Here is a 13315-nt window from a genome sequence, read left to right as displayed (position 1 = left end):
ACATACAAAATTATGCACGGAAAGGATAGGGTGGATAGAGAGATGTTCTTTTCGCTCTCACACAACCCCTGAACCAGGGGATATCCACTAAAATTGAGCGTTGGGAGAGTTAGGAAAGACAAAAGAAAATATTTCTTTACTCAGCGTGTTGTTCATCTGTGGAACTCCTTACCACATGATGTGATGATGGCATCTGGCCTAGATGCCTTTAAAAGGGGATTGGACAAATTTCTGGTGGATAAATCCATTACAGGTTACAAGCCATGATGTGTATGTGCAACCTCCTTTTAGAAATGGGCTATGTCTGAATGCCAGATGCAAGGGAGGGCATCAGGATGCAGGTCTCTTGCTGTCTCGTGTGCTCCCTGGGGCATTTGGTGGGCCGCTGTGAGATACAGGAAACTGGACTAGATGGGCCTATGGCTTGATCCAGTGGGGCTGTTCTTATGTTCTTAACCTGGCGATGGCAGTGCAAAGCGGTTTGCCTTGAACATCCCCAATGATGATGTCCTTGAAGGGCGTCATGGGACTGAGGGAGGGAGACACTGCTGCAGCTGGAATTGATGAGGGTGGCTGTCTGGGACCAACCTTTGAAGGCTGACTGAAAGAGGGGCAAAGGGGGAGGCCAGGAAGGGAGAGGAGGACGAAGGAGTGGAAGAAAAAAGGAAGAGATCACAGAGAGAGAGAGATAGAAAGAGAGAAGAGGTGGGGGAGGGGAGAGGAAGGAGATGCAAAGGGAGGAGAAGGGGAGGAAGGAGACCCATTTCCTATGGATAGAGGTGTTTGAAAACTGTGGGGCTTCATGTTTTTATTACAGTGCAAAATAGAGTGTTTCGTGTTTTTATTTAATTATCAATAAAAACAAACACTTCTACTCATTGCTCATCCTTTTATGTTCTGGTTTAATCCTCTGGTCTAAACAACATGGTAAAATGTTTTCACGGTTGTTTGTCATCTCAGACACTATTACTTGTTATTATTCTTACTTTAAAATCTACAAAATATTCAGCACCATAAGGAAGAAACTGTTACACAAGTTTCACAGAAATCTTCATTGAGCAGTAAATATTTCCATTGTGCCTAATCAGACGTCGTTTTATATATTGAAGTTCCAACTATACAGCTGTCACCTACCTGCTTTCTTGATAATCCATGTACTCTCAGATACAGTTCTCTAAAACTATGATGCCATGTTACCTGGGCCAGCACTGTGCCATTTTGAAGTTTCCCAAGTGTCAATCAAGGTGAAATTTCCCATTGTGCATCACAGGTGCGGCTGGCAGTACAGAAGCAGTTTTTATTATATTATTCCATGCCTCCAATACTTCAATAATGATATATCGTTAACCTTCCATCTTATGTGCAACAGACTTGCACAAATTCAAGTATAGAGGTATAACCTAATTAACCATGGATTTTTCACCCATGGTTTTATTTTAACACAATGAGTAGGGCCCTTTAAATTAAAGGGAAAAAGTCATTTAACAATAGCCCTGTTAATAGAGGAGAGGACAGCCAGCAGACAATCCATCAGTCATTCTCTCTCCAGGCGCTTAGAACAGCTTACTCCAAGGCAAGTGACCCCTCCCTTCCCCCTGAGCATGTGAAAGAATGCAAAGTGGAAGTGATTATCACCTCCACTCCCGGTGAAGGGAGGGGTCACTGCCTCAGAGAGAAGCCTTTCTAAACTCCTGGAGAGAGACTGTCTGCCTGATATCTCTGTCCTGCATTACCAAGGTCAGCAAGGCTGTTTTTAAACCACTGAGCAAAGGGACATTGTTTTTAAATGGATTTGCTTTAACACGATTTTTGCCATCCACGTGAGTTCTAGGAACGGAACCCTTGTTTTGCCATTCAAAAGCTGTAAGTGGTCTATGCTGTGTCGAGATTGTTCTTTCAAGATATAACTTTTGGAGCGGATTTCTGAAGGCCTAGTGTGGATGATCTTTTTTTGCAGGGGTGGGAGAGTCTTGAACATGCTGCCTGTATATTCTCATCCAGGTTTACAATTCTGTAAGTCGTCAGAGAGAGTTTTGCAGACATTTAACAAGTGGGACTGTGCAGGGATTAGCTATCAAATCTGCATGACTGTGTCTCCAGTCAGGATACAGTATCTATTACAGCAGAGGTTCTCAAACCTTGAGGGAGCTTTACTCTGTCAGTAAGTTCTTGCGGGGGAGGGGCTAGGGCAGCAATGCGATTCCCAGGATCGCGTCGCTAAGGGGGGCGAGGGGGGTGCTTTGCACTCACCTTATGCAGGCAGGGCTGCAGCAGGCTGCAGGAGGTGCGGGGAGCCCTGCACAGCACTCCCCAAGGCTTGGAACGTTCACTAAAAGTGGGCGCAAAGTACTTCTGTTTCGCAGGAGGTGTTTTGTGCCCGCTTTTAGTGAACGTTCCAAGCCTCGGGGAAAACTATGCAGGGCTCCCCGCACCTCCTGCAGCCTGCTGCAGCCCTGCCTACATAACGTGAGTGCAAAGCACCCCCCCTCACCTGCCTTAGCGACGTGATCCTGGGGATTGCATCGCTGCCTCCCTTACCTTCCCCCGCCCCTTAAAGGAACGGAAGAAGCATTACAGGAACTGGTGGGTCGTGACCCACCAGTTTGAGAACCACTGTAATACAGTATCTAATGTATGTGTCATCTCTATTCCAGGTGTATTTTGCTCTCCCAAAAATAATGAACTATCTGCCTGGAAGGCACAAAAAGGTCATAGCAGAAGGTCAAAAAATGTATACATTTATCCGTGAGAGGGTGAAGTCCCACATGGAGAGTCTGGACCCTCAGAACCCCCGGGACTTTATTGACTGCTTCCTTATCAAGTTGGAGAAGGTAGGGGATTCATAACTTTCTTTCACTGCATCCTAAATTTCAGTGAAAGTTGCTGTCCTGTCCACCATTTCTTGTGCATGTACTGCCTGTGTTCCTCTTCTATGGGTAGAGGCTGCTAAAGAGCATTGTGTTGCTCTCCAGAATAACTGCGGATGAGAGATGATTGTTGTTAATACAAGTGATGGAATTAAACTATTTTGGGGAACATCTGGAACATTGATTGAAGCAGGTTGAGAAGTCTCTTTTTTTGCATCTATCTTTCAAGTGGTAATTTTATTCTCCCTTTCCCCCTTCATCTACTTTCAATAGGACCAGTCTCACAATGAAGTCATCTTCAGTCATGAAGATCTTGTTGTGACCGTCCTAGGGCTCTTTGTTGCTGGTACAGGGACCACAAGTCAAGCCTTGCTCTACAGCCTCCTGGCAATGGCCAAATTCCCGCATATTCAAGGTACAGTAAAGAGAACAGTGAAGGTAATGGGACTCCATTACTACCATTACATATGGAAACAATAACTGTTACCCTGCACATGCCCGATCTCGTCTGATCTTGGAAGCTAAGCAGGGTCAGGCCTGGTTAGTACTTGGATGGGAGACTGCCTGGGAATACTGGGTGCTGTAGGCTTATACCATAGTCTTTCGAGACTGAAGGTTGCCAACCAATAGAAAAGACCTACATTTGAGAAGTATCAAAGATTAATCTCTGCAGCTTAAACAATTGCAGGATGCATCTTTCTTGAACTTCCTACTTTATTCCCGAACTTGAGTTCACAACAGTCTTTGTATATTGGATATGCAAAATTAACAGAACTGATTATAAGATGGTAAGTTTCAGTGGATCTGCGACAATGCCTTGTGGTACAGGCCCACGATGAGGGCATTGACCCATGATATGTCATCACATCTTGAGTGTGATGCAGAACAGTGGCATAGCTAAGGCATCTGATGCCTGGGATAAAAGAAGATTTGGGAGCCCCCCTCCCCATAAGAATGCCTGCCACAAAAACCAGAAGTCCAGGAGCTCTTCTGAGCTCTTCTCAGAAATAGGAACTAATTCATCAACCAGGGAATCAACTCAAAGGCAGGTGAATCAATTTGCTAGGCAGGGAGCAGAATTCCTTAAGTGGGAGAGAACATTAAAAATTCAAATCATTCACCCACCTGGGAGATTGAAGACCTTAAATGAAATTTATTCCCCAGACCAGGGAATCAAACTCACTATCCACAGCAAAATACTTGCCAAAGATTCCTTAGGGAGCTTTGTGCCCAAGGAAGGATTTAAACCCGGGAAGCCAAACCTCCATTGTTCTAGTCCAGCAATCTCACCACTTCCTGTGATGGCTTTCCAACTCCTGAGGCAAAGGAACCAATTCATAAAGCAGGGAATCAATTCAAAAGTAGGAGGATTGCTTTGCTAAATTGGAAGAACAATCCATTATGCCAGTGGTTCTCCAACTCTCAGGGAGCGTTTCAGAGCCACTAAGTCTTTGCCTCAGAAGGCAGGGGGGCAGGGGGAAGGCAGAGACGTGATGCCCAGCATTGTGCCTCTGATCAGGGTGCAGGGGCACGCTGCCACTCACTGCACCTGGAGGAGCCACCCGGGAATCGGAGGAGCTCAGCGCCAGCCTCAGCAGGGCTCCCCATGCAGCGCAGACCCCTCCTGAAGGTGATTGCCAGCGCAGTCTGATTTTAGACTCCTGATTTAGACTGATTTAGACTCTGATTTAGACTGATTTTAGACCCCTCCTGATTTTAGAAATTGGTTAAGTCAGAATGCCAGATGTAGGGGAGGGCACCAGGATGAGGTCTCTTGTTATCTGGTGTGCTCCCTGGGGCATTTGGTGGGCCGCTGTGAGATACCGGAAGCTGGACTAGATGGGCCTATGGCCTGATCCAGTGGGGCTGTTCTTATGTTCTTATTGCTACCACTTCCTGTTTCTCAGTCACAAAACTGGAAGTGGTCACAGTTGCCTTCTGTAGGGCTCTGTGCTGTGTGGGAAGCCCTGCTGAGTTTGGCACCGGGTTTCCCTGATCCCTGGGAGGCTGCTGCAGGTGGCGGTGAGTGGCAGTGCACCCCTGTGCCCTGATCAGTGGCAAGATGCTGGGCATCATGTCTCTCCCTTCCCCCTCTCCCCGCCCCTTAAAGGAAAACAGCACAGGGCTCTCAGGCTGATGGCCTAGTTTGAAAAGCACTGCAATATGCAGTGAAATTAAGTCTGTGTTTCTTTTTTTTTTAAAAAAATAGTTTTTAGCTGAATGTCCTGCCTCTCTCTGATTATCTTCTGTGGAAATCTCTGCTGTTGCTGGCTATATACCTTCTCTTTGCTCGTGTATTCAGTAGGGGTTTGAGCAGCCCAGTGGGTTATATATATCTCCCCCTCTTCTATGATAAAAATGTGTTCCTTACAGCTAAAGTCCAGCAGGAGATTGCTGAGGTGGTAGGTACCCACCGCCCTCCAAGCATGGAAGACCGTATGAAGATGCCCTTCACCAATGCGGTTGTCCATGAGATTCAGAGATACGAGAAATCCAGTACTGAGACCTTCCCACGCGCAATGACTCGAGATACGGAATTCAGGGGCCACACAATCCCTAAGGTATGGTGACTCGGCATGTTATCGGGTGCTGTGGTGAGAGAAAGGAGGAATGTTATGCTATAAATGTCCCTGGCTTTCCACATCTATCTTGTGCTTACAAAGATTTATTCCATATTCATGAATATCCTTAAAATGTAACATAAAACTTCTGCTACAGTGTTGATAATTACAATTCCACATCTATGTAGGGGTTATGTTCCAAGATTGGAATGTAAAGCCAAAATTGTGAAAAGTCGAAACTCCGTAAGAACAAAAAGCATAATACGGGAGTTGTGTATCCCTGTCAATTGCAAATTAAAGGTATCAGTATTAGAGTTCTTGGGGATCACACTGAATAGCGTATAAGCAGAGATGCCATTCACCCCAGACTGATTTTGACATGCCCCGAGCTGGCCCTGATCCCTGCCCCAATCCTTCCCTGGAACAGCCCGGAATGCCCGCCACTGACTTACCTGCTCCAACGGGGGCTGAGTACTCAGGGCCTGATCCTGAACAGTGTGCACTGACTCACTGCCGGTGTGCATTGTCGCAAAAGTGCTGTAAGGCAGGTTTGCGAGTCCTTATTGCAGGCCCAGCACCGAAGCTAGCCCAGCGCAAGCTCGCACTGGACTAGCTCCAGTGCTGGACTCACATTCCATCGCCCAGTGGTTGCTCGGACTGCCTGGTGGCAGACAGGTGAATGTGGGTATGGAAGGAGGTGGGGAAGAGGCGTTCCGTTGCGGGGGGAGGCAGGCAAAGGGCTGGCGAAGGGCAGGGAGGAGGCATAGTGGTGGAAGGAGTGGGGTTAGCGGGGGAAGGATCAGTGGAGCTCGGCTCCACTGGATCCCGAGCCCCGTTTCAGACCGCACAGTCCAACACGGGACTCTTCGATTCTGCGCTGGCTCGAGAGCCACTGCAGAATCAAGTAGCCCCATTGTGGGGCTACTTCCCTTACTTGGGGGATGGGGACGAAAGTTTCCTTCTCCTGTAGAGGCAGCTGCCTGGGGCACATTGGATGCTGCAGCCATCATTTTGGCACCATGGCAACCCCACGCTCTGGGCAGCTCAGGATTGGGCTGTCAATTGGCTCATGTCTGTGGCAGCCAGCCATTTGTACTGGTGACCATGGCCCATGCACTGTTGCTGTGGCTGCCATGCCATCAGCACTGGTCTTGAACTGATGGAGGACAAGTTCCATCAATGCAATGCCTGGATAGGATTGGACCATTAGCTTTCAATCCTCTGCAGAGGGCCCAATTCTATCCAACTTTCCAGCACCGATGCAGCCACAGTGCAGCCCTGAGGTAAGGAAGCAAATCTTGCTTTCCCTTGAAGAGGTCTCTGTGACTACTGCAGGATACAGCACGGGCCCTATTGGCACAGCTTCATCAGTGCTGGGAAGTTGGATAGGGCAGGCCCTAAATGACTTAAGTCCCATTTAATTCAAGAAGGTGAATAAGTATGCATAGAATTGTACTGTTAGGGTACTTTGAATAGACCATTGCTAGTACATCACCCTCATGGAAATTCTTTTCACAGAGTCCCCAGATCTTTCTCAGACAACCTGTTTCTAAGATAGCAAGCGGAAGCAAGTAATGTCCTCTCCTTTCCTTGAAGGGCACCTCTGTCATTCCGCTGTTCACCTCTTTGCACTTTGACCCACTCCGGTGGGAGACACCAGAGGAGTTTAACCCAGGCCATTTCTTGGATGAGAAGGGCGAGTTCACAAAGAAAGATGCCTTCATGCCTTTTTCAGCAGGTAAGGACATATTCGTGCTGTCGCCCAGGAGTAGATGAGTGTGTGCTGGGATGATGGAATATATCTGGATCTGCATAAAGACAAGCAAGGACTGAAGTGTTATTTCATAGCAGTTCTCTGTCTGCATCTTATGTCAGACCTTTACCTGGAAGGCTACAAGTAACAGCTGAGGAGAGAGATGTTAAATTCCTTTAATCTGAGTCAATGTTTAGAAGAGTCAGCTTGGCCCAGTTGACAGGTAGAACTTGAGCAATGGGGTGAGGGCCAAGGGGGATGCTCACGCTAAAGTCACTTTTTATTTCCTTCATCCTGAGTCAGAGATTTTTCAGTGCACCCTTTGCACAGGAATGTCCTTTGCACCCTTTGCACAGGAATGTCTTCGGAATACCGTCAAATTCCAGGCATGTGTTCAGCAATGGGTGGGGGTGGAAAAAGTGTTTGCTAAAAGCAGAGTAAGGTTAGAAGGGAGCAAGGCCAAAAAGTTGGAGACATTCAGGCATGTGTGTCCTTAGTTGCAGCTTTTTTGCTTTGTGATTGGTGGGCATTGTTAAGGTCAAGAGAGGGGCTGCCAACAAACACACAGTGATCCAGGATAGTAAGGCTCAGTGGTTAGCATGCTCACTCTCTTCTGGTTCCCTTCTCTTCCCTGTTTTGACACACAGCTTGAAGCTGCTCTGTTCTCCCCAGGAACGGGGCTTGTGATCCGGCATAACTGCTGGATCCCAGCACCGCCTCCTGCTCCCCTCCCGCCCGCTCCTGGCGCTGCCCACCCTCCCTGCCCCCCCGCCGACCTTAGAGCCTTGTGTCAGCGCAACCAGGTTGACACAAGGTGCTCGGAGGAAGCCAGAGCGGAGGCTTCCATCAACCTCCGCAGGCTGGCGCTTCTCTGAGCGCCAGCCCGGCTTCCACCCAAGGAGGCGCAAACATGCCCAAGTCAAGGGCAGGACTGCACCCTGAGTCTTCTGCCACCAGCCCAGGAGATCAGCCTAGCCTGAGGGGTTCCCCCTCTAAAACAATAATGAACCTCAAGGGTCTCTATCAAATCATTCTCACAGTAGCGCCTGAAGAGTGAGGAGATGTGACCATCCACTGATTTTTCCCTTGCCAGGAACTAGATAGAGTAAAAAGTAAAAATTTTGTTACAAGTCTAATAAAAGAAAAAGGAGGTAACAAAACCAAATGAACAAGGAAAGGGGTAAGGAGCATGGAATCTGGAAAAAAGCATTAACCACATGCAATCCTACAAGTCTTGGACACTCTGATTGACTAACTCTGCCTGCTTTTTCTCCCCAGGGAAGCGATCCTGCCCAGGGGAAGCACTGGCTAAGATGGAGCTTTTCCTCTTCTTCAGCACTCTCCTGCAGAACTTCACCTTCCAGATGAATGGAGCAGCTGAAGAGAAGGAGCTATTGTCTTTGAATGTGGACTTCCTAAACAAGAATACATATCCCCCAATACAAGCCATTAAACGTCCACTGTGATTGAAAGCCAGAATATAAATGGACAGACCAGAGCCAATGGCTCCAAAATATTCAGAGAAGCTACAGCAGAAGTGCTGAGATAATCTTTCTGTCATGCATTCAGCACCCTCAACTTCACTTAGAAGATATATGAGATTGTCCAATATTCCTACCTTTCAATCATTTGTTCACTATCACTAATTAAAATGCACTATGTAAGGAAGTAGTGAAATTGACTTTATTTTTGGAAGCCCTTCCTGCATGTTGTCACAATCTGTTAGGGTGACTGGAGAAATGTGCTCTCTGATATGCACCATTCATTCATATAAATTCAATTAGAATGGACCATATTTAAAATAGCAACAAGAAGGATTGTGGAACCAGGATTCATGATACTGAAATGGGTTTATAAGATGGAAGTCCAGAATTTGATTTTGAAATTAAAGTGTGCGCCACACACTTGCTATGCTTTGTGAGGGGTCGCACTGATCTTCCTTCCCCCATGCCCCTGAGGTGCAATCCTAACCAACTTTCCAGCACCAAGGTAAGCAGCTCCGAGGAAAGGGAACAAATCTTACCTTAAAGAGACTTCCGTGACTGCCACTCAACTGCAGGATGCAGCATATGCCCCATTGGCACAGCTATGTCAGTGAGAAAAAGTTGGTCAGGTTTTGGGCCTGTGTCTCATAAGGTCAAATTTCTTTTTCTCAGCCCTGTTAGGGAATGAGAACAAAGGGCTTGCATGCTTTCTCTGCCTACTATGCTGCAAAGCTGAATTATAGGTGTATCTCATTAATTTGCTGAGCTCTCTCATGCAGCCTCACATAAGACGTTCTGTGATGTGTTCTGTGTGTTCTCTGATATTATGCATGATGAAAGTCCCACTGGAGTGACCCATTGTTTCCTCCACGTCTAGTTCCTGTGCATGTTGATACTGTGTGGTAGTCGGTGATGCAATGCATTTTTTTCTTTGTGGCACAGCCAGGAAACTCTTAACCTTAGGAAATCATAGAAACATAAAGCGTACATATAAACTCTTACATGTAACTATATTTTGGGACCATAACTGGGAAGCCAAGCCCTGGACATGCCTTTCCTATCCAAACCCTCTGAAACATTAATCCAGATAAGACAGAAGCAGCTTGATCCAGATTATGCAGTGGGATCTGTTGATCCAGAGTTATCGCAATTCTGACTCAGGAAGGCACCTCAAGTTGGGTGTGCTTTTGGATGAATGGTGCCATACCTGTTCAGGAACACATAGGAATGGACCTATGGCTGTCCCTCCCTAAAGTGCATTAAGGGATCTTGGACTGTTGGTCATGATGCACTTAGGGAGAAATGCGTAACTTATAGGAGAAAAGAAGAAAAGGATGAAGTGAGAGAGTCCAACAGGTACAAATCATGATGCACAATTAATTTAGGGGCTGTTCACAATAATAGGAGAAGGAATCAAAATATAGTATGGGATGCAAAAAAAAAAATAACACAAACAAGCAAGATAAATGAGCCACATAATAAATACATGGACAACTTCATTTGAGCTGTGTGTCGTCTGTGTGTTTCATCCCAGAGAAGTATGAAGATGAAGAGGGAATGAGCCTGGCTTCTCATAGCAGAAGGAGTGGGGAGATGGGAGAGTTCAGAACTCAGGCTGAACAGGAGATATACTAGCAGCCTTTGGTTATTGGATGATTTACCTATGATGCAAGCGAGGTTTCAGAAATAGAGACTCTAAGATGAATTAGAGAAGAACCAGAAGATCTGGGTGCCTGACACCAAGAAACAGACCAAGACGTGAGGTTGCATCAATGGCTTGCTGCATACGATGAGCTGGAAAGCAGAGACAAAGAGGGAGGAAGCTGGGTCTAAGTGGCCTCATTCTTCACTTACAGTTCATTTTGTCCTACTGTTTCTTTTTCCTCTCTTGCATCCGTCCCAGATTTTTTGTTTTCAGAATGTCTCTCTTCCTTCTAGTTTTCCTTCTCCTTCTATATCTTTCTGTCACTTTTTGCATTCGCTATCATTATCTTTATCTGTTTGCATTATTCCCCCCCCCCCCATCACCTTGAACATCTTCAATCTTTATTTATTTCACTCTTTTCACAAGTAAGATGCCCTTGACTAGAGTAAGAGGCTGCTGGGGCTGGTAGCAACCTTAGGGGAAGGAAGGTATGGATTAAAAACACACACACACACACACACTAGAATCTCCTGGAAAAATTGACTCTGAATGAGAAAACAGAAAGTGAACTTTCCTCCCAAGTATTTTACTGATTGGAAGAGGATGACAAGGAAGTACTGTACCAATAAGGAGCTTTCATTCAGCTGCTATTGAATTCAACTGCAAGGACTCTGAAGCAGATAGTAGCAGAACTATGAAGTAGTATGGAGCATGCTCAGCTTGCAGTCCTTAACCCTCACTGATCCTTGTCTGGTTGGTTGCTAGTTCCCAGCCTGGGATCGCTTCTCATCAAAGTGAAATCTCTCTTTTCAACCCCCTCCCTCTTCCACTCCCCCCTTTCCATCTCCAAACCTTCCCGCTTTCCTCCCCCTCCCCAAATAAAACGCTTCTCAGGGGTCTTAAACAACTTTAAACAACTTTGTTTACATGCAGTTGGCAAAGGGGGGGGAGAGAGAAACACACACGTTACTTAGCCAAGAGCAGAAAAAGGGAAGTTTTTAAAGTGATTTATTAATCTTGTATGACTGAAGAGGAGAGGCTGTAGTTTTAAAGTGATGGATCTTCCTATTTGAAGGGAACACTTATCAGCCATTGATGAAGTGATTGCCAGCCCAATCCTATCCACACTTTCCTGGGAGTAAGCCCCATTGACTCTAATGGGACTTACTTCTGAGTAGACATGCATAGGCTTGAGCTGTGCATCTCCTAGTATAGAAGACAAATCAGCTTCCTAACCAAACCCTCATCAGCTCTGATATATTTTCATGGTCTATTTTTATTTTCCCCACCAGCTGCTGGAAAAATTTAATTTAATTTAATTAATAAAGGGTTCAATCCTATCCAAGAATGGGAGAAATGACTAGTTGGATTGGGATCCACAGGGGTGTGTGTATGTAATGTTGGTCAGACTGGTTGTTCACAAAGTTCATTTGCTAAAACAATTCTAGTGGTATGCTTACAAAGTTAAAAAAAATGAGTCTTCCTGGACTAGACAAAATCTACCTACGCCAGCATCCTTTCTCCAACAGTGATCAGCAGCTGATCATTTATAAAGCATGTATATTGCTGTGTATTAATAATATATTTTTAAGAACTACATTTAATGATTATATGATTATATATATATATGATTACTATAATTAATATTAATATAGTTAATATTTCTGGCCACTTCCTGTTTAATGATGTCACTTCCAGCCATCAGGAACATGGTGGGGAGTCATGGCCAACAGCCACGGGGGTCAAGAGAGCCACTGGCCGGAAAAGTTTGAGTACCACTGAGGTAAGGGAATGTTTGTCCCTATCCTCAGAGCTGCATTGCCCTTACCTCAGTGCTAGAAAGTTGGTTAGGATTGTGCCCTTAGGGACTTTCCAGCACTGGCATAGCTGTGCCAGTGGGGCATGTGCTGCATCCTGAAGTTGGGGAGCAGTCACAGAGGTCTCCTCAAGGTGTGGTAAGATATTTTTACCCCTATGGAGCTACTTGGATCTGCACCAGCTATTTAGCTAAAATGGGCTGCTTGGCGCAAATCCAAGCAGCCCATTTTAGGCTGCCAGGGCTGGAAGTGGGGGTTAGGATACAGCATGTGTTGTAGCTGCGGATCACACCACTTCCTGGCCCAATGCTCTCTCCGTTCCGCCCTCCTCCACACAGAAACTCCTCCTCCTCCTCCCCTCCAGAACACCCTTCCACCACCCTCTCACACCCCCTGCACCACCTGGCACAAACGCACCTTTTCTGGTTGGCACAGCTGTGGGATTTGTCCTAGGTGAGGAAGTGTGGGTCTCTGCGCTGGCCCAGGCAACTTCCAAATCAGCACAAATGTGCTTGATGACCAATTTGCAAAACTCTGGAGATGGCGCAGGAGGTCTGCACCGGCTCAAGTTGATGTATGAATTGGACTGTTAATCTTCTACAAATATAACTAAACATTCAGGAATGCAGGGTTACTTAGCTGTTCGCAGCAGAGTCAGAGTCCATGGTTGAAAGCACCTTTGTCTTCAAGGTCTATAAGTTTCAAAGTCTATTTCAGTGGAAGGCAGAGAAAAACATTTCACGGGGCAAAGGCTTGTGGAAGGGGGCTGAGGCAGGAATACACTAATCCTTCCCCACTGTAGTTCCTCAGCAAACTGGTGTTCCAGATCACACAGCATTTATACATGGAGTATCTGTATGAGCATTGTGTGGTGTCACCACTGTGTGAGCAATCTGTATGAGCATTGTGTGGTGTCACCACTGATAGACCAAATGTGAATCAAATGATAGACATGAATGTGTCTAATCCTCTTTTCAAGCCATTAATGCTCATGCCAGTTACTACAACTTATGGCAGTGGATTCAGTAAGTTAGCAATACTGCAACCATTTCTTATGCTAATGATACAAGAGCCATTGTCATAACTGCGCTAATGGATCTTGCCTTTCATTCTGCCTTCAGCTCACTGAGAAATATGGCCCTGTCTTCACTGTCTGGAAGGGACCAAAGCCGACAATTGTGCTCTGTG

At 46.1% G+C, this 13315-nt stretch overlaps 1 protein-coding gene across 1 annotated transcript in view; it reads left to right on the top strand.

The window, feature by feature from the left end:
• LOC136641366 (cytochrome P450 2C8-like) overlaps window positions 1–8833 on the top strand; it is a 42422-nt gene extending 33589 nt beyond the window's left edge. The window contains exons 6-10 of the mRNA XM_066617096.1: window positions 2655–2831; window positions 3141–3282; window positions 5241–5428; window positions 7025–7166; window positions 8460–8833. Of these exons, the coding sequence (XP_066473193.1) occupies window positions 2655–2831; window positions 3141–3282; window positions 5241–5428; window positions 7025–7166; window positions 8460–8647 (837 nt within the window). The 3' untranslated portion in view covers window positions 8648–8833. The remainder of the gene's footprint in view (window positions 1–2654; window positions 2832–3140; window positions 3283–5240; window positions 5429–7024; window positions 7167–8459) is intronic.
• The last annotated feature ends 4482 nt before the right edge of the window (window positions 8834–13315 follow it).

Source organism: Tiliqua scincoides, chromosome 2 (assembly GCF_035046505.1).
Source record: "Tiliqua scincoides isolate rTilSci1 chromosome 2, rTilSci1.hap2, whole genome shotgun sequence".
NCBI lineage: Eukaryota > Metazoa > Chordata > Lepidosauria > Squamata > Scincidae > Tiliqua > Tiliqua scincoides.
The sequence above is the reverse complement of the archived record's forward strand: the minus strand, read 5'-3'. Positions and strand labels throughout refer to the sequence as shown.